The sequence below is a fragment of the Oncorhynchus mykiss genome, chromosome 27 (assembly GCF_057628025.1).
Source record: "Oncorhynchus mykiss isolate SJ-2025 chromosome 27, ASM5762802v1, whole genome shotgun sequence".
NCBI lineage: Eukaryota > Metazoa > Chordata > Actinopteri > Salmoniformes > Salmonidae > Oncorhynchus > Oncorhynchus mykiss.
Window position 1 is genome coordinate 30,711,248 of NC_143048.1, and position 22,128 is coordinate 30,733,375.

At 42.7% G+C, this 22,128-nt stretch overlaps 1 protein-coding gene across 7 annotated transcripts in view; it reads right to left on the reverse strand.

The window, feature by feature from the left end:
• Positions 1–22,128, reverse strand: part of LOC110507923 (eukaryotic translation initiation factor 4 gamma 1) — a 71,402-nt gene that overhangs the window by 36,500 nt on the left and 12,774 nt on the right. For 5 of the 7 annotated variants that reach the window (XM_090223856.1, XM_036965852.2, XM_090223859.1 and 2 more), the window contains 3 exons: positions 19,381–19,401; positions 18,847–19,023; positions 18,099–18,198 (listed from right to left, as the gene is read on the reverse strand). In XM_090223856.1, the coding sequence (XP_090079982.1) occupies positions 18,099–18,198; positions 18,847–19,023; positions 19,381–19,401 (298 nt within the window). The remainder of the gene's footprint in view (positions 1–18,098; positions 18,199–18,846; positions 19,024–19,380; positions 19,402–22,128) is intronic. The other 2 variants (XM_090223858.1, XM_090223857.1) reach the window with 2 other exon arrangements.

Genomic DNA, 22,128 nt, shown 5'->3' on the forward strand with positions numbered 1-22,128 from the left:
CAGAAAAATCAGACTAGGCTACTTCAGGAACCAGGGCTAACTGTTTCCTCTGTTATAATGATATTTATATTTACTATGGATCCACATTAGCTGCTGCCTACTCTTCCTGGTGTCCAGCAAAATTAAGGCAGTTTATACATTTTTAAAAACATTACATTCGCAGATTTCACAACACACTGTGTGCCCTCAGGGCCCTACTCTACCACAACCTCATATCTAAAGTACAAAATCCATGTGTAAGTGTGTGTATAGCGCCTGTTATCGTCTGTGTATGCATGTGTCTGTGCCTATGTTTGTGTTGCTTCAGTCCCCATTGTTCCATAAGGTGTTTTGTTACCTGTTTTTTTTTTTATCTGATTTTACTGCTTGCATCAGTTACTTGATGTGGAATAGAGTTCCATGTAGTCATGGCTCTATGTAGTACTGTGCGCCTCCCATAGTCCATTCTGGGCTTGGGGACTATGAAGAGACCTCTTGTGGGGTATGCATGGGTGACCGATGTGTGTGCCAGTAGTTTAGACAGACAGCTCGGTGCATTGAACATGTCAATACCTCTCATAAATAAAAGTAGTGATGAAGTCAATCTCTCCTCCACTTTGAGCCAGGAGAGACTGACATGCATTTTATTAATATTAGCTCTCTGTGCACATCCAAAGGCCAGCCATGCTGCCCTGTTCTGAGCCAATTGCAATTTTCCTGAGTTCCTTTTTGGGGTTTACTCCAAGCAGTTTAGTCACCTCAACTTGCTCAATTTCCACATAATTTATTATTATTCCTTACCACCCACTGAAACTAACTGCAGCTTTTTGTTAAGTGTTGCAGTCATTTCAGTCGCTGTAGTAGCTGACATGTATAGTGTTGAGTCATCCGCACACATAGACACACTGGCTTTACCCAAAGCCAGTGGCATGTCGTTAGTAAAGATTAATTTTTCAATGGGTCTAGCTAGACAGCTGCCCTGGGGAATTCCTGATTCTACCTGGATTATGTTGGAGAGGCTTCCATTAAAGAACACCCTCTGTCTTCTGTTAGACCGGTAACGCTTTATCCTCAATATAGCAGGGGGTGGAAAGAGATACAACTTTTTTCCAGCACCAGACTATGATCGATAATGTCAAAAGCCGCACTAAAGTCTAACAAAACAGTCCACAGACAAATCTTAGGCCCTAGGCATATAGGGTAGATTTGAGAGGAATGTATTGGCATCAAGAATTACAGCTAAAATGCTACCAAGCCTATCAGAGAGCAATGTTTAGCCATCCAATCCCTTCAGATCTACAGTGGGGGGGAACAAGTTTTTGATAACCTGCGAAATTGGCAGTGTTTCCTACTTACAAAGCATGTAGAGGTCTGTAATTTTTATCATAGGTACACTTCAACTGCGAGAGACGGAATCTAAAACAAAAATCCAGAAAAACACATTGTATGATTTTTAAGTCATTAATTTGCATTTTATTGCATGACATAAGTAATTGATACATCAGAAAAGCAGAACTTAATATTTGGTACAGAAACCTTTGTTTGCAATTACAGAGATCATACATTTCCTGTAGTTCTTGACCAGGTTTGCACACACTGCAGCAGGGATTTTGGCCCACTCCTCCATACAGACCTTCTCCAGATCCTTCAGGTTTCGGGGCTGTCGCTGGGCAATACAGACTTTCAGCTCCCTCCAAAGATTTTCTATTGGGTTCAGGTCTGAGATGCTTGAGATGCTTCTTACGGAGCCACTCCTTAGTTGCCCTGGCTGTGTGTTTCGGGTCGTTGTCATGCTGGAAGACCCAGCCACGACCCATCTTCAATGCTCTTACTGAGGGGAGGTTGTTGGCCAAGATCTCGCGATACATGGCCCCATCCATCCTCCCCTCAATATGGTGCAGTCGTCCTGTCCACTTTGCAGAAAAGCATCCCAAAAGAATGATGTTTCCACCTCCATGCTTCAGGTTTGGGATGGTGTTCTTGGGGTTGTACTCATCCTTCTTCTTCCTCCAAACACGGCGATTGGAGTTTAGACCAAAAAAGCTCTATTTTTGTCTCATCAGACCACATGACCTTCTCCCATTCCTCCTCTGGATCATCCAGATGGTCATTGGCAAACTTCAGACGGGCCTGGATATGCGCTGGCTTGAGCAGGGGGACCTTGCGTGCGCTGCAGGATTTTAATCCATGACGGCGTAGTGTGTTACTGATGGTTTTCTTTGAGACTGTGGTCCCAGCTCTCTTCAGGTCATTGACCAGGTCCTGCCGTGTAGTTCTGGGCTGTTCCCTCCTCATGATCATTGATGCCCTACGAGGTGAGATCTTGCATGGAGCCCCAGACCGAGGGTGATTGACCGTCATCTTGAACTAATTCCATTTTCTAATAATTGCGCCAACAGTTGTTGCCTTCTCACCAAGCTGCTTGCCTATTGTCCTGTAGCCCATCCCAGCCTTGTGCAGGTCTACAATTTTATCCCTGATGTCCTTACACAGCTCTCTGGTCTTGGCCATTGTGGAGAGGTTGGAGTCTGTTTGATTGAGTGTGTGGACAGGTGTCTTTTATACAGGTTCAAACAGGTGCAGTTAATACAGGTAATGAGTGACAGGAGGGCTTCTTAAAGAAAAACTAACAGGTATGTGAGAGCCGGAATTCTTACTGGTTGGTAGGTGATCAAATATTTATGTCATGCAATAAAATGCAAATTAATTTCTTAAAAACCATACAAATGTGATTTTCTGGATTTTTGTTTTAGATTCCATCTCTCACAGTTGAAGTGTACCTATGATAAAAATTACACAAAAAAAAAAGACCTCTGCATGCTTTGTAAGTAGGAAAACCTGCAAAATCGGCATTGTATCAAATACTTGTTCTCCCCACTGTATATATTAAGTGCCTAGGGAGTATGGGCTAGGGGTTGTTCCTGGACCAGAAGCAATTAAGTTAGGGCATAGGACCATGACAGCACTCCCTCCTCGAGTTGCCTGCCCACTATCGACCCATGCCCCACCCCAGTCTTTTCCACATTCACACAGAGATCCCAAATTCCAACACTCCATCTTCAGAAATACATGACTACATAATTCATTAGTCTCACCTGGTCTTTCCAGACCTGAACTTCCAAGGCCGTCAGCAACAGTATGAACCAGTCTCCTCCCACTCACACATATCCCCCTCTTCTCTCACAGAACAAAAACTCACGGAAGTGGCCTCTGAATAGCACTCATTTCAGTCTAACTCACATTATTGAGTCTGCATTGTTGACCAGGAAGAGCACTGACTAAATTTAGTCAAAACCCACACCGAGAGGGGAGGGAGAGGGGGAACATGCACAAAGAGAAAGCAAAGGGAACAGGACTTTCTTGGAGAGTTCCCCTCCCAGTAAATAAGAGCTTGAAATATGAGTCATGACGAGAGGGAGGGAATGGGGAGCAGGGGGGGTGGAGAGAGAGTGGGCTTAAAGGAGACGGTGTAACCAGACCGCATCACATAGTTACCCTCAGCCTGCTGGGAGCTCATCCTAGAGGCACAGTTCCCCAATCTCAACGGCATCCTGAGAGTGTGAGAGAGAGGAGAACACAAGGGGGAGAAGAGGGTATCGTCTCTGAAGTCCTCCTCCTCTCCTGTCTACAGCTGTTATCCCCTCAACTGCTTAAGTCTTTTTACTACTCTCCTCCGTCATTTGACCTCTCTCCGTTTCACCCCCCTCTCGCTCCCTCTTGTTCTGTCTCTCCTTCCCTATTTCTCTCTCAACAAGTAGCCCAAGTCTCCCGGGGTCAGCAGTGTGGAGATGCAGAGAAGAGAGCTGTACACCATGAGAGAGCGAGGAGAGAGACACACCTCTTTTTAAAAAAAATTATGGAAGTGATCTGGGCTTCCAGCTAGGTCAGGGCCCAGGACGTAGGTGGGGTGGGGGGTTAGTAAAGCACTCAACTGTGGGCTAAAAATAACCCCCTCCCACCCGTATCTCATCACCACAAAGCCTGAGAGGGTAGGAGGAAACTGTTTTTCACCTGGCCATGAGCCGTGATCATGTTGCCAGTACCACCTAATGGATCGGAGGTATTTGGCAGAATGTGCTGCTTATGCCAGTTTTCCACTGCGGTGCTCAGTTGATTGCTACTCCTGTCACGACTACAGCTCTGCTGTGGAAAAACTTGGCAGACCCAAACCATGCCTTCCACCTCCAGGAGGCTGTATTGACAACACAGAGTAAACCTACTAGTTCACCAACAGAGGGCACAAACAAACACTTATCGTATTCACACTGAAATATGCAAGCAGAAACCAACTGTATTTCCCCCCAATTTTCTCACAAATTAAGTCTGGTTAAATTTAAAAAAGAAAACATGTTGCTGTCTCATCAGGGCTCTAGTGTGTGTGTGTGTTGCTGAAACCAAGTTCTCGTCTCCTTGTCACATGACCAGTGAAGAGGGTTGTGTGTCAGACTGACCTCAGGACATGTGACTTCTGGAATAAAGAGTGACACACAAACCATGACAACCTTACGACGAGTCTGATAAAGATGCAACAACCATACGACATCCTAAAAAATGAACAGACCATGCACACATTTTATAGGGTGATGATCATACCTAAAGCAGAGCGAAGCAAGTCTCAATAGCCCCACTGCAGATTTACAACTTGGGCTGTGGTCTTTACTAGAGGTCGACCGACTATGATTTTTCAACACCGATACCGATGATTGGAGAACCAAAAAAGCCGATAACGATTAATCTGACAATTTTTATTTATTTGTAATAATGACAATTACAAAACTACTGAATATACACTTATTTTAACTTAATATAATACATAAATAAAATCAATTTAGCCTCAAGTAAATAATGAAACATGTTCAATTTGGTTTAAATAATTCAAAAACAAAGTGTTGGAGAAGAAATTAAAAGTGCAATATGTGCTATGTAAGAAAGCTAACGTTTCAGTTCCTTGCTCAGAACATGAGAACATATGAAAGCTGGTGGTTCCTTTTAACATGAGTCTTCAATATTCCCAGGTAAGAAGTTTTAGGTTGTAGTTATTATAGGAATTATAGGACTATTTCCCTCTATACCATTTGTATTTCATTAACCTTTGACTATTGGATGTTCTTATAGGCACTTTAGTATTGCCAGTGTAACAGTATAGCTTCCGTCCCTCTCCTCGCTCCTCCCTGGGCTCGAACCAGCAACACAAGGACAACAGCCACCATCGAAGCAGCATTACCCATGCATAGCAAGGGGAACAACTACTAGAAGGCTCAGAGCGAGTGACGTTTGAAACGCTATTAGTGCGCGCTAACTAGCTAGCCATTTCACTTCGGTTACACCAGCCTCATCTCGGGAGTTGATAGGCTTGAAGTCATAAACAGCGCAATGCTTGACGCACAACGAAGAGCTGCTGGCAAAACGCACGAAAGTGCTGTTTGAATGAATGTTTACACGTCTGCTTCTGCCTACCACCGTTCAGTCAGATACTTGTATGCTCAGTCAGATTATATGCAACGCAGGACACACTAGATCATATCTAGTAATATCATCAACCATGTGTAGTTAACTAGTGATTATGATTGATTGTTTTTTATAAGATAAGTTTAATGCTAGCTAGCAACTTGCCTTGGCTTACTGCATTCGCGTAACAGGCAGTCTCCTTGTGGAGTGCAACGAGAGAGAGGCAGGTCGTTATCGCGTTGGACTAGTGATTTTCTGGATATTTTTTTTCTCATTTTGTCTATATGTTTGTCAACATAAATCCACCGGTCCTATTTATGATATCATTTACAAAAATACATTTAAAAAAAACATTTTTTATTGAAAAATAAGGGTTTATCACAAATTAGTATATTTGAGTTTAACCACAATATCTGTTGTATTATTTGTTGTCTTTTCAGGTGGATTAAACTGAAATTGCAATCAACTTTCTAAGACTTGTTTTAAAAAATAACGATATTTTGGAGATGATTTGGTTTTCAAATAACCGAAAGTGAGCAGTTGTAACCTGAATAAGTCCATGGGTGAGAAATTCTTACTAATTTACTAGAGAACCATTTCGGAATTAAGTATAACTTTTGTATGCCTGATGCCTATATTTACTAAGTATGTCCACATCCCCGTCAGACCATTTTATTTGGTAAACTACATGGTAATTGAAAAGTATAATTTTTTTGTGATCCAATACATAATATTGTAAGTAAAAGTAAAGGATAGACACGGCATAAAATCCTTCAAATGCCTGGTATGGACGCTTATCATAATTTGGTTTTAATCCAAAGAGGTTTTAAAAAGTATCTAGATCCTCTACGAGGCTGTGCAGGGATTCTAATTGTGGTTTTAAAAGAAAACATGAATCATCAGCATACAATGACACCATTGTTATTAAGCCACGGCTTTCTAATCCCTTAATATTATTGTTGGATTCAATTGTAACAGCTAACATTTCGATGGCAATAATAAATAGATATGGCGATAGTGGACAACCTTGTTTTACTCCTCTTGATAGTTTTAAACTGTCTGAGATTTAGCGATTACTTTCTATTTTACACCTAGGGTTACTATACATAACTTTAACCATTTTAATAAGAGATTCTCAAACTGAAATATTCTAGGCATTTATATATAAACTCCATTCGTACTTTATCAAAAGCCTTTTCAAAATCAGCTATGAAAATCAGGCCTGATTTCCCCGATATTTCATAGTATTGTTTCCAGTACATGTCTTATATTATCTCCAATGTATCGTCCATGTAAAAAACCTGTCTGATTAGGTTGAATAATATCTGACAATACCTTTTTCATTCTATGCGCCAAGCATTTAGCTAGAATCTTTGCATCACAACATTGAAGTGTAAGAGGCATCCATTTTTTCCAATGGACTGGATCTTTATATACACACACACCACTTGGATCCTGTTCCAGTAATAATGAAATCAGACCTTGTTGCGTGTCCGATAATCTACAGTTAAGATAGGAGTGGTAATAATGCTAATAATGGTCCTCGGAGTGTATCAAATAAAGTTTGGTATACTTCCACTGGTATGCCATCCAGCCCATGAGTTTTCCCAGCCTTAAAGACTTTAATTGCATCAAGTAGTTCCTCCTCTGTAATTTGGCCTTCACATGAGTCTTTCTGTACAGATGTTAATTTTACATTATTAACAGGAAAAAAATCCATACAATTAGCTTTGGTTAGTGGTGAGGGAGGAGATTGAAACGAAAACATATTCTTAAAGTATTTTACTTCCTCTTTCAAAATATTGTTTGGTGAATCATCCTATATACTAGGACCTATATACTGCCATCCAGGACCTATATACTAGGCGGTGTCAGATGAAGGCCTAAAAATTGTCAAAGACTCCAGCCACCCTAGTTAGAGACTGTTCTCTCTGCTACCGGACGGCAAGCGGTACCGGAGAACCAAGTCTAGGTTCAAAAGGCTTCTTAACCTTTTTGGGATAGGGGGCAGCATTTTCACTTATGGATGAATAGCGTGCCCAGAGTGAACTGCCTCCTACTCTGTCCCAGATGCTAATATATGCATAGTATTTGTAGTATTGGATAGAAAACACTCTGACGATTCTAAAACTGTTTGAATGATGTCTGTGAGTATAACAGAACTCATATGGCAGGCGAAAACCTGAGAAAAATGCAACCAGGAAGTTTGTAGTTTTTCAAAGCTTGGCCTACCGAGTACACATTGAGATATGGATGAGGTTGCACTTCGTGGGCTTCCACTAGATGTCAACTGTCTTTTGAAACTTGAATGAGGAATCTACTATAAAGGAGGGGCTCATAAGAGCTCTTTGAGTCAGTGGTCTGGCAGAGAGCCTTGGTCTCATGACGCGAGCTCCCGACAGAGTTACCTCTCGTTCCAGTGCCTTTCTGAAGACAAAGGAATTCTCCGGTTTTATATTAAAAACATCCTAACGATTGATTCCATACATCGTTTGACATGTTTCTAAAGGACTGTAACGGAACTTTTGAGTTTTTGTCTGGATGAAATGCTTGCGCCTCATGAAGATGGATTACTGGGCTGAACACACTAACAACAAGTGGCTATTTGAACATAAATGATGGAACTTTATGGAACAAATCAGTCATTTATTGTCGAAACTGGGATTCCTGGGAGTGCCTTCTGATGAAGATCAAAGGTAAGTGAATATTTATGCTGTTGTTTCTAACTTTGTTGATTCCAAAATGGCGGCTATTCCTCTGGCTGTTTTGGGTTCTGAGCACCGTTCTCAGATTATGCTTTATCCGTAAAGAATCAAAACATTACTACACATAAGGCACCAATGTAAACAGATTTTTGGATATAAATATGCACATTACCGAACAAAACATACACATGTATTGTGTAACATGATGTCCTATGAGTGTCATCTGATGTAGATCATCAAAGGTTAGTGATTCATTTTATCTATATTTCTGCTTTTTGTGATTCCTATCTTTGGCTGGAAAAATGGCTGTGATCTAACATAATCATATGTTGTGCTTTAGCTGTAAAGCATTTTTGAAATCGGACATGGTGGGTAGATAAACAATATGTTTATCTTTCATTTGCTGTATTCGACTTGTTAATGTGTGAAAGTTACATATTTCAAAAAAATACATAGAACTACCCATCCCGGATCCGGGAGAATTGTCATCAACTACACTAATTAGCATAGAGCAACGGTCAAAAAATATTACTAGAAAATATTCATATTCATGAAATCACAAGTGAAATATAGTGAAACACAGCTAAGCCTTTTGTTAATAACCCTGTCATCTCAGATTTTGAAATTATGCTTTACAGCCAAAGTAAGACAAGCGTTTGTGTAAGTTTATCGATAGCCTAGCATAGCATTATGTCCAGCTAGCAGCAGGAAGCTTGGTCACGAAAATCAGAAAAGCAATCAAATGAAATCGTTTACCTTTGATGAGCTTCGGATGTTTTCACTCACGAGACTCCCAGTTAGACAGCAAATGTTAATTTTGTCCCATGAAGATTATTTTTATAGCCGAAATACCTCATTTTCTTGTTAACGTTTTGTTGAGAAATCCATCGGAAATTATGGTCATGACAACGCCGAAAAGAACTCCAAATTAGATCCATAATATCGACAGAAACATAGCAAACGTTTTTTTATAATCGATCCTCAAGGTGTTTTTCAAATATCTGTTCGATAATATATCAACCAGGACAATTGGCTTTTCAGTAGGAGCAAGAGGAACAATGGCCACCTTTGTCTATTACGCACAAATCACTCTGAGAGCCACCACCTGACCACTGACGCAATGTTGTCGTTCACGCTCATTTTTCTAAATAAAAGCCTGAAACTATGTCTAGTGGCTGTAGACACATTAGGGAAGCCATAGAAAAAGGAATCTGGTTGATATCCCTTTCAATGGGCAATAGGGATGCATAGGAACACAGGGGTTTCAAAATATGAGTCACTTCCTGATTGGATTTTTCTCGGGCTTTCACCTGAATTATCAGTTCTATTATACACAGACAATATTTTTACAGTTTTGGAAACGTTAGAGTGTTTTCTATCCTAAGCTGTCAATTATATGCATATTCTAGCATCTGGTCCTGAGAAATAGCCCGTTTACTTTGAAACTAGTGTCCCCTGGTTTCAAGAGGTTAATGTGCGAAAGTTACATATTTCTAAAAAATATTTTTTAATTTCGCACGCTGCCTTTTAGAATGTTGTTGAGGTGTACCGCTAGCGGAACCCCTGCGCTAGAAAGGTTAACCTCTCTAGGGTAGGGGGCAGCATTAGGAATTTTGGATGAAAAGCATGCCCAAATTTAACAGCCTGCTACTCGGGCCCAGAAGATATATGCATATAACTTGTAGATTTGTATAGAAAACACTCAAGTTTCCAAAACTGTTAAAATAGTGTCCGAGTATAACGGAACTGATTTAGCAGGTGAAAACCTGAGAAAAATCCATTCAGGAAGTAGTTTTTTTGTGGTTTTGTAGTTTTCTATTCAATGCCATTACAGTATACATTGACTTAGAACTCCATTTGCAGTTTCTATTCCTTCCACTAGATGTCAACAGTCTTTAGAAATCGTTTCAAGCTTGTATTCTCATAAATGAGGGAATAAGACCAGTCTGAACGAGAGGATCCTAACATGATGCAGAGTTTTTTCAGGCGCATGTGCATTTCTTGTTTACCTTTTATATTGACGACGTTATTGTCCAGTTGAAATTTTATAGATCATTTAAGCTAAAAATCAACCTGAGAGTTGAATATAAACATCGTTTGACATGTTTCTATGAACTTTACGGCTACAATTTGGATTGTTTTGTCTGATTGTTTTGACTGAGTTTGAACCTGTGGATTAGAAAACAGAGCTAACGAAAAAGGAGGTTTTTGGATATAAAGAGACTTCATCGAACAAAAGGAACATTTATTGAGTAAATGAATGTCTTCTGATTAACACCATATGAAGATCAAAGGTAAGGGATTAATTTTATCTCTATTTCTGAGTTTTGTAACGCTTCTGCTTGGCTGGTTGCTGTTTGTAATAATCAGTCAACTGGGCTATGTTCTGGGCCAGGTATGTTCTGGGCTAGGTATGCTTTCGCCGAAAATCCCTTCCAGAGAGACATCAGTGATTGTAACGTTCTTTGTTGCCGTTAATCTTTAAACCTATGTAAAATATGTTTTGTCTTCCGAATTTTACAATGAGCATTTCTGTAATTGAATTTGGCGCCCTGCAATCTCACTGGATGTTGGCCAGAAGGGACGCTAGCGTCCCACGTACCCTAGAGAGGTTAACAGCTTCTACCTTCAAGCCGTAAGACTGCTGAACAATTAATCAAATGGCCACCTGGAAGATTTAAATTGCACACCCACCCGTTTCCACACTGCTGTTTATTATCTATGCAGTCACTTTACCCCTACCTACAGTTGAAGTCGGAAGTTTACATACATATTTAATCTCAGTTTTTCACAATTCCTGACATTTAATCCAAGTAAAGATTCCGTCTTAGGTCAGTTAGGATCACCACTTTATTTTAAGAATGTGACATGTCAGAATAATAGCAGAGAGAATGATTTATTTCAGCTTTTATTTCTTACATCACATTCCCAGTGGGTCAGATGTTTACATACACTCAATTAGTATTTGGTAGCATTGCCTTAAAATTGTTTAACTTGGGTTAAACATTTCAGGTATCTTTCCACAAGCTTCCCACAATAAATTGGGTTAATTTTGGCCCATTGCTCCTGACAGAGCTGGTGTAACTGAGTTAGGTTTGTAGGCCTCCTTGCTCGCACACGCCTTTTCAGTTCTACAGGATTGAGGTCAAGGCTATGTGAGTGATGGCCACTCCAATACCTTGACTTTGTTGTCATTAAGCCATTTTGCCACAACTTTGGAAGTATGCTTGGGGTCATTGTCCATTTGCAAACCCATTTGTGACCAAGCTTTAACTTCCTGGCTGATGTCTTGAGATGTTGCTTCAATATATCCACATCATTTTCCTCCTCACGATGCCATGTATTTTGTTGAAGTGCATCAGTCACTCCTGCAGCAAAGCACCCCCACAACATGATGCTGCCACCCCCGTGTTTCACGGTTCGGATGGGGTTCTTTGGCTTGCAATCCTCCCCCCTTTTCCCTCCAAACATAATGATGGTCATTATGGCCAAACAGTTCTATTTTTGTGGCTTCTTCCTTCCGGCACCGACAGATATGGCCGCTTCGCGTTCCTAGGAAACTATGCAGTATTGTGTTATTTCTTACATTGTTACCCCAGGAAATATTAGGTTTTATTACATACAGTCGGGAGGAACTATTGGATATGAGAGCAACGTCAACTCACCAACATTACGACCAGGAATACGACTTTCCCGAAGCGGATCCTCTGTTTGGTCCACCACCCAGAACAATGGATCGGATCCCAGCCAGCGACCCAAAACAACGGCACTGCAGAGGGGCAGACGGAGCGGTCTTCTGGTCAGGCTCCGTAGATGGGCACATCGCGCACTGCTCCCGAGCATACTACTCGCCAATGTCCAGTCTCTTGACAATTGGGTAGACGGAATTCGAGCGAGGGTTGCCTTCCAGAGAGACATCAGTGATTGTAACGGTCTTTGTTTCACGGAAACATGGCTCGCTCGGGATACGTCAGAGTCGGTACAGCCACCTGGTTTCTTCACGCATCACGCAAACAGAAACAAACATCTCTCTGGTATCAAGGGTGGGGGTGTATGCCTTATGATTAATGAGACGTGGTGTGATCATAACATACAGGAACTCAAGTCCTTTTGTTCACCTGACCTAGAATAGAACCCTGGATTATTGTTATTCTAACTTCTGCGACGCATATAAATCCCTCCCCCGCCCTTCTTTCGGCAAACCACGACTCAATTTAGTTGCTCCCCGCCTATAGACAGAAACTAAAACAGGAAGCGCCCGTGCTCAGGTCTGTTCAACGCTGGTCCGAACAATCGGATTCCATGCTTCAAGATTGCTTCGATCACGTAGACTGGGATACAGTGCCTTGCGAAAGTATTCGGCCCCATTGAACTTTGGGACCTTTTGCCACATTTCAGGCTTCAAACATAAAGATATAAAACTGTATTTTTTTGTGATGAATCAACAACAAGTGGGACACATTCATGAACTGGAACGACATTTATTGGATATTTCAAACTTTTTTAACAAATCAAAAACTGAAAAATTGGGCGTGCAAAATTATTCAGCCCCTTTACTTTCAGGGCAGCAAACTCTCTCCAGAAGTTCAGTGAGGATCTCTGAATGATCCAATGTTGACCTAAATGACTAATGATGATAAATACAATCCACCTGTGTGTAATCAAGTCTCCGTATAAATGCACCTGCACTGTGATAGTCTCAGAGGTCCGTTAAAAGCGCAGAGAGCATCATGAAGAACAAGGAACACACCAGGCAGGTCCGAGATACTGTTGTGAAGAAGTTTAAAGCCGGATTTGGATACAAAAATATTTCCCAAGCTTTAAACATCCCAAGGAGCACTGTGCAAGCGATAATATTGAAATGGAAGGAGTATCAGACCACTGCAAATCTACCAAGACCTGGCCGTCCCTCTAAACTTTCAGCTCATACAAGGAGAAGACTGATCAGAGATGCAGCCAAGAGGCCCATGATCACTCTGGATGAACTGCAGAGATCTACAGCTGAGGTGGGAGACTCTGTCCATAGGACAACAATCAGTCGTATATTGCACAAATCTGGCCTTTATGGAAGAGTGGCAAGAAGAAAGCCATTTCTTAAAGATATCCATAAAAAGTGTTGTTTAAAGGTTGCCACAAGCCACCTGGGAGACACACCAAACATGTGGAAGAAGGTGCTCTGGTCAGATGAAACCAAAATTGAACTTTTTGGCAACAATGCAAAACGTTATGTTTGGCGTAAAAGCAACACAGCTGAACACACCATCCCCACTGTCAAACATGGTGGTGGCAGCATCATGGTTTGGGCCTGCTTTTCTTCAGCAGGGACAGGGAAGATGGTTAAAATTGATGGGAAGATGGATGGAGCCAAATACAGGACCATTCTGGAAGAAAACCTGATGGAGTCTGCAAAAGACCTGAGACTGGGACGGAGATTTGTCTTCCAACAAGACAATGATCCAAAACATAAAGCAAAATCTACAATGGAATGGTTCAAAAATAAACATATCCAGGTGTTAGAATGGCCAAGTCAAAGTCCAGACCTGAATCCAATCGAGAATCTGTGGAAAGAACTGAAAACTGCTGTTCACAAATGCTCTCCATCCAACATCACTGAGCTCGAGCTGTTTTGCAAGGAGGAATGGGAAAATATTTCAGTCTCTCGATGTGCAAAACTGATAGAGACATACCCCAAGCGACTTACAGCTGTAATCGCAGCAAAAGGTGGCGCTACAAAGTATTAACTTAAGGGGGCTGAATAATTTTGCACGCCCAATTTTTCAGTTTTTGATTTGTTAAAAACGTTTGAAATACCCAATAAATGTCGTTCCACTTCATGAATGTGTCCCACTTGTTGTTGATTCATCACAAAAAAATACAGTTTTATATCTTTATGTTTGAAGCCTGAAATGTGGCAAAGTTCAAGGGGGCCGAATACTTTCGCAAGGCACTGTATGTTCCGCATAGTGTCGGACAATAACATTGATGAATACGCCTATTCGGTGAGCACGTTTATTAGCAAGTGCATTGGTGATGTTGTACCCACAGCGCCTATTAAAACATTCCCCAACCAGAAACCGTGGATTGATGGCAGCAAGCGCACAAAACTGAAAGTGCGAACCACTGCTTTTAAATCAGGGCAAGGTGACTGGAAACATGACCGAATACAAACAGTGTAGCTATTCCCTCCGCAAGGCAATCGAACAAGCTAAGCGTCAGTATAGAGACAAAGTAGAGTCTCAATTCAACGGCTCAGACACGAGAGGTATGTGGCAGAGTCTACAGTCAATCATGGACTACAAAAGGAAAACCAGCCCTGTCGCTGACTACAATGTCTTGCTCCCAGGCAAACAAAACTTACTTGCTCACGTTGAGGACAACACAGTGCCACTGACATGGTCCGCTACCAAAACCTACGGGCTCTCCTTCACTGCAGCCAACATGAGTAAAACGTTTAAACGTTTTAACCCTCGCAGGGCTGCAGGCCCAGACGGCCTGCAGATCAGCTGGTGTTTACAGACATATTCAATCAACCCTTATCCCAGTCTGCTGTCCCCACATGCTTCAAGAGGACTACCAATGTTCCTGTTCCCAAGAAAGCGAAGGTAACTGAGCTAAATGACTATCGCCCCATAGCACTCACTTCCGTCATCATGAAGTGCTTTGAGAGACGAGTCAAAGACCATATCACCTCCACCCTACCTGACACCCTAGACCCACTCCAATTTGCTTACCGCCCCAATAGGTCCACGGACGACGCAATCACACTGCCCTAACCCATTTGGACAAGAGGAATACCTATGTAAGAATGCTGTTCATCGACTACAGCTCAACATTTAACACCATAGTACCCTCCAAACTCATAATTAAGCTTGAGACCCTGGGTCTCGACCCCACCCTGTGCAACCGGGTCCTGGACTTCCTGACAGGCCACCCCAGGTGGTGAGGGTAGGTAACAACATCTCCACCCCGCTGATCCTCAACACTGGCGCCCCACAAGGGTGTGTTCTCAGCCCTCTCCTGTACTCCCTGTTCACCCATGACCGTGTGGCCATGCACGCCTCCAACTCAATCATCAAGTTAGCGGACGACACTACAGTGGTAGGCTTGATTACCAACAACGACGAGACGGTCTACAGGGAGGTGGTGAGGGCCCTCTGAGTGTGGTGTCAGGAAAATAACCTCACACTCAATGTCAACAAAACAAAGGATATGATCGTAGACTTCAAAAACAGCAGAGGGAGCAGCCACCTATCCACATCGACGGGACAGTAGTGGACAAGGTGGAAAGTTTGAAGTTCCTCGGCGTAAACATCACGGACAAACTGAATTGGTCCACCCACACAGACAGCGTGGTGAAGAAGGCGCAGCAGCACCTCTTTAACCTCAGGAGGCTGAAGAAATTCAGCTTGTCACCGAAAGCACTTACAAACTTCTACAGATGCACAATCACAGCCTGGTACGGCAACTGCTCCGCCCACAACCGTAAGGCTCTCCAGAGGGTAGTGAGGTCTGCACAATGAATCACCGGGGGCAAACTACCTGCCCTCCAGGACACCTTCACCACCCGATGTCACAGGAAGGCCAAAAAGATCATCAAGGACAACAACCACCGAGCCACTGCCTGTTCATCCCGCTATCATCCAGAAGGCGAGGTCAGTACAGGTGCATCAAAGCGGGGACCAAGAGACTGAAAAACAGCTTCTATCTCAAGGCCATCAGAATGTTAAACAGCCACCACTAACATTGAGTGGCTGCTGCCAACATACACCAACTTTAATAATGAAAACTTTGATGCAATAAATGTATCACTACACACTTTAAACAATGCCACTTTATATAATGTTTACATACCCTACATTACCCATCTCATATGTATATACTGTACTCTATACCATCTACTGCATCTTGCCTATGCCATTCGGCCATTGCTCATTCATATATTTTTATGTACAAATTCTTATTCATTCCTTTACACTTGTGTGTATTAAGGTAGTTGTTGTGAAATTGTTAGATATTACTGCATGGTCGGAACACGAAGCACAAGCATTTCGATACACTCGCAGTAACATCTGCTAACCATGTGTATGTGACAAATAAAATTTGATTTGCTGAACGGTCTTTCAGGTTGTCGATATAGGACTCGTTTTACTGTGGATATAGATACCTTTGTACCTGTTTCCTCCAGCATCTTCACAAGGTCCTTTGCTCTTGTTCTGGGATTGATTTGCACTTTTCGCACCAAAGTACGTTCATCTCTAAGAGACAGAAAGCGTCTCCTTCCTGAGCGGTATGATGGCTGCGTGGTCCCATGGTGTTTATAGTTGCGTACTATGGTTTGTACAGATGTTTATTTAGTAAATATTTTGTACAGTTTGTTCATTTAGTAAATATTTTCCTAACAATTTCTTGAACTGCACTGTTGGTTAAGGGCTTGTAAGTAAGCATTTCACGGTAAGGTGAATTCTGTTGTACTCTGCGCATGTGACATAAAATTTGTTTTGATAAACTGGGCATGTCAAATCTAGTGTGATGGCTTGAGGGGATGAAATGAAGAGGCATTTCTGGAACGATCACTACCGCACTACATAGGCCCCTTTCAATGTCAATCCCTCACCAGCTAACATGTACTCAATCTGCTTCCATCTTCCCCTCTAGTTCCCACTCCCTCAGGTGTGAAAATCTCAAAAGGATTGTGTAGGTGAAAACAGTCAAGTGGAAGTCCCACTTTGCCTACTGAAGAGCTAGGCCGGAGGAGCCATCACCATACTGCTTACACATATCCAGTCCCTTCAGGTAGTTTAAAACAGCGAATGGGAGAATGAGCATAATGGAAGCAAGACAAATCTGTGAGGGACTGGGGGGGGTGATATTTGAATTTCACACACCTCCAGAGCACCAGCTTCAAGACTAGTATTTGCTGCCAAAACTAGAAGAAGCACCAGTGAGCTGAACCTGAGGTCACACTGACTTCCCTTCCTACTGGAGCAGACTCAAATACATTCCTGCCCTGGTCTCAAAACTCACACACATACAGGCAGAGGCTCTGTGCACGTTAGTCTTTCCATGGTTGCAGAGGCCCAAACAAAAAGGGAGTCAATGTCAGTGGGAGACTGGTGCATGTGTTAGCCAGGTGCGAGTACAGTATGAGAGAACATGAGTCAGTACCTTTGTAGGCATTGAGCGAGCACGTGACTAACATAAGCACAGAAGCGAAGTCTATTAGACTGGCAGCACGAGGGAAAATTTTCAGAAAATGTGCTCACTCCTCTAAATGTTTTAGCTCAGAAGGAAGAAAGATTTCTAGTCTCCAGTCGAAAAACAGCTCTTCATTGACATCTGACCAGATCTATACAAAGTACACACACACACACACAGAAATATTGATATGCAGAAATATATCCACACACACACAAGCAACCACACATCAACTCCCCCCTCTCTTGCGTACCATGTTGGAGTAATGCATGTCAAGACTTAACATTTCTAAAGTAGACTCCATATACGGACTGCTCTGCCCATGGCTGGTCACTGTTCAACTGTGCAGACAGACTAAGCCACTACATAGCACACAGACTTGTTTTCAGGACAACCAGTGAGCTTTCTATAGCCCCTGTACTGGCAAACACATACCACTAGAGGGCACTCATACTCTGCATCACCAGCCCAGAGGCCTTCGTTACCCGACAAAATGAACAGGGAAGTTAAGAAATTTAGAACAGACAACAGTGTTGGGAATTACTTATTGGTGCCGAAATAAGTAACAGGTTTGGAATTTGACCTGTGTGTCAGGGTTGAATTCACTTTGAATTTAGTCAATTGAAATTCTGTTGAAAATACATTTAAATTAAACTCAGGAATTGACATCCCTGTTTTCAGTGTGTCCAGGAGAGAGCAGTGTTAAACTGAGGCCTGTGGTTTTGGGTAAAGGTGGTTATCGGCAGGCGAGGCCCAAACAGAGCCTCTTACCATATGTACCATATTCAGCTGGGCTGGTGCCTGGGTAGAAGCCTGGAGTGCCCGGTGGGACCGGGTACTGCTGAGGGGTGGCCACGTACGTTGACCGGTACTGAGGGAGAGAGACATGACAGAATGGTTTAGATATTATCTAAAAAGGTACATTGTAGAATGCTAAAATTCAACTACAAAACAATGAGTAGGATGGAAAAGGTGCTAAGACAGCCTGCCAACTAGTATTTGATCTAACTCATTCAACACACACACCTATACTTTTCTTTGTCCCACACACAAGGCAGGAAAACCTCTCTTAAGGTTTAACTTGCACCCCTCTACCTCCCTCTAACACACATTAAAAGCCATCCGTCTCTCTCTGTGGTGCTTTTAAGCACTGCACAATCAGGAAGGGACTGGAGGGTCAGCTGATCGCCTGGGCAAGGGGAGAGGGGCATTTTTCCCAGCACTGGCTCCATAGAGTGGAGGCCAGACTCAGCAGAATCTGTCCCTGAGCCAGGGGGTCACCAGACCACTCCATGTGGGGCCTCCCTCACAGACGGGGAGGTGGACTGCCTTGCTAGTTGCTACCAGACCTGGTTTCAAAAAGCATTTCCTTTCTTTCCAAATACCATAGCTGCGTTTGATTGAGCTTGCCTGGTACAAAGGAACAGTCCCAAAAGGTATAGTGAATGTCTGAGTAAAGAGAATGACAGTGGCCTAGTATAGATGGAGCACCCTAGTGGAAGGGGCGGGGTGAAGTTACCTGTCCGGGTATGAAGTAGGCGGGGCCCTGTTGGTTGGGGAAGGGGATCTGCTGTGAGGGGATCATCATCATCTGTTGGCCCGGCTGGTAGACGTGTGTGGGCGCCACAGGCCTTGGCGTGCTGCTGGGGGGCACCCGGGGGGCATTGCTGGGCAGACTGGGCCGGCTATAGTACGGCTGGAGAGAGGAAGGAGGAGGAGAGAGGAGAAAGTTATGGAAAAGTCCTCTTTAATAAAGAACATTCAACAATTCAAATGTTAAGAGGACTATTATGTTTCCCCTTGCCATTCCTTATGGCAGTTAATGCTACAACAATTGTAACAGTCTGTTCTGACACTAACAGCATATTCATAAAGGCAGAATCCAAACTGCTAAAAACCGAATAAGACTAGAATGTTCTGTGTTGCTTCATTTACATTCTGATGCTTCTCTTTAGGCAAAACTAAAGCCAAAAAATGGCAGGACCACAGGCACGAACACTGCCAACTACAGACAGACCGACTCCTCTGGAAAAATTAAGAGGAGAAGTGTTACCTGCAGTGACCTGAATCCTCCCTTCAGCAGCACATCCCACAGACACCACGTGAATGCACACGGACGCAAGAGAGAAGGGGGGAGAGAATGAGAGAGGGGGGGAGAGAATGAGAGAGTGGGGGAGAGAATGAGAGAGGGGGGAGAGAATGAGAGAGGGGGGAGAGAGAATGAGAGAGGGGGGAGAGAGAATGAGAGAGGGGGGAGAGAGAATGAGAGAGGGGGGAGAGAGAATGAGAGAGGGGGGAGAGAGAATGAGAGAGGGGGAGAGAGAATGAGAGGGGGGGAGAGGGAATGAGAGAGGAGAGAGAAAGAGGGGGAGAGGGAATGAGAGAGGGGGAGAGGGAATGAGAGAGGGGGAGAGGGAATGAGAGAGGGGGAGAGGGAATGAGAGTGGGGAGAGGGAATGAGAGTGGGGAGAGGGAATGAGAGTGGGGAGAGGGAATGAGAGTGGGGAGAGAGAAAGAGGGGGAGAGAGAATGAGAGCAGCAGTCAGTTGATAGAAAGCAGAGAACCTATCCCCACAGTAGTGAATTAACAAGCAGAATGCATCCCTAGTCCTTTAAAAATGCAGGTGTGTGAGCAACTGTGTCCATGCGCAAAGCTAACATAGAACACTGAGTCGGTGTGTGTGTGTGTGTGTCAGGGTTTCCTTTAGGAAAATGTGGCGCCGGACATTTGGCTTTTTTACATTTTATTTACCAGACCAATCTGCATTGGGTGCATAACCTGATTAGGGCATCCACCCACTATGCTCAGAATGACAAAAATCACATTTAGTATATGGTAATTCATATTAACAGAACATGCAAGTGGAGAATGCAACAATGTACAGTCCTTCTTACTGAATTCTGATGTGCACTTTAAACATGTTAGAATAACTGTCTTTTCCTATTTAACTTTTCCTCAGCCAGCAAGAAGAGTAACAAACAGCAAAATCACTAGTCTGTCAATCAAGAGTAGAAAGGTTTGCTACTTATTTTATTGGTCAGCTTGTTGAGAAATAAATAGCCTATTCCAAACAGACTCATACAACCAGTAGGCTATATAAAAAGGCTACATAAAAAAAATAAAAACAGAAAGCAATGAGTCTGAGGCAACAGATCAGAACGTTTAGCTTAAAATGCTGATAAAATATTATTTCTTCACATTATAAGCGCAGCAATGCGCACAATGCAGCCGGGAATGAAGCAGAAACGATAGTTGTCAAAAGGACACAGCATATACGAGCACTTTCATGTGACAAAAACAAACATGTCAAAAAGAGAGGAGAGCTAATAGGCTACTTTGAAGCAAGGTAAGAAATGCCTCAATGTACTGAACTAAAATATAAACGCAATATGTAAAGTGTGGTCCCATGTTTCATGAGCTGAAATAAAAAGATCCCACAAATGTTGTGAAGAAATGTGTTTACATCCCTGTTCGTGAGCATTTCTCCTTTACCAAAACAATCCATCCACCTGACAGGTGAGGAATATCAAGAAGCTGATGAAACAGCATGATCATTACACAGGTACATCTTGTGCGGGGGACAATACAAGGCCACTAACATGTGCAGTTGTCACACAACAAGCTGATGAAACTGTGGGTTTGAGCAAACCGAAGAATTTCTGCACAAACTGTCAGAAACCATCTCAGGGAAGCTCATCTGTGTGCTTGTTGTCCTCACCAGGGTCTTGACCTGACTGCAGTTCGGCGTCGTAACCGACTTCAGTGGGCAAATGCTCACCTTCGATGGCCACTTGCGGGCAGATGCAGGCAGCGTGTATGGCGTCGGGTGGGCAAGCGGTTTGCTGATGTCAATGTTGTGAACATGGTGGCGGTGGGGTTAAGGTATGGGCAGGCATAAGTGACGGACAACTTACACAATTACATTTTATTGATGGCAATTTTAAATGCACAGAGATACCGTGTCGAGATCCATACCAGATAGTGACTGGCTTTCTGATCCCCATCCATACTTTTATCTATTGTTTAAATGTTAAGGTATCTGTGACCAAACTCATAGATTAGGGCCTAACTGATTTCCTTATATGAACTCTAACTCAATTAAATCTTTGAAATTGTTTCATGTTATATTTTTGTTCAGTGTATGTATTAAAACGTTTAGGTTTCAAACAATTAAGTATGTCTTCAAAAAGCAAGTTGCCTCCAGCTCATTGCAAAGTGGTGTGTGACGCGCTGATGAAGTCTGCCTTATGTTGCAGTTTGATGCCGCCTTCAAAACAACTTGGAACGCGGAAATCTCTGACTTCAGTGTGTTCAAGACAACTGGGGGGGAAAAAAATGGCTGACGTCATGATTTGGCCTTGTATTTTTCCAGAATTGCCAGTTGTCTTGAAAGCACCACAAGATGCAGCAGCTCTTGTGCTGCTCGACAGATGATTTTCTACTCAAAAGGCTCTGTATCTGTATGCGTGTAATAAATAAGATACATAATGAATATAATGTACACACAGGCCAATTTAATTCCACTAAATTTTGCAAATTAGCCTACAAACCGATAAGCAAGCCCAGTCAAACGTATTTCCATCAATGAATAGCCTAAAAAGCATTATTTCGCACTTATTTTTTTTCTCCCCCTGGACAATTGTCTGGTGCCAATTTAATATATCTGCTTATTTATTTATACAATTAATATGTAAATCGGACAAAAGCCAATAATTACCCGCTAAGGGAAATCCTGGTGTGTGAACATGACAAGTTCCCAATGAATGAGGGATCCCAGAATACTTTTGGAATAGGATTCTA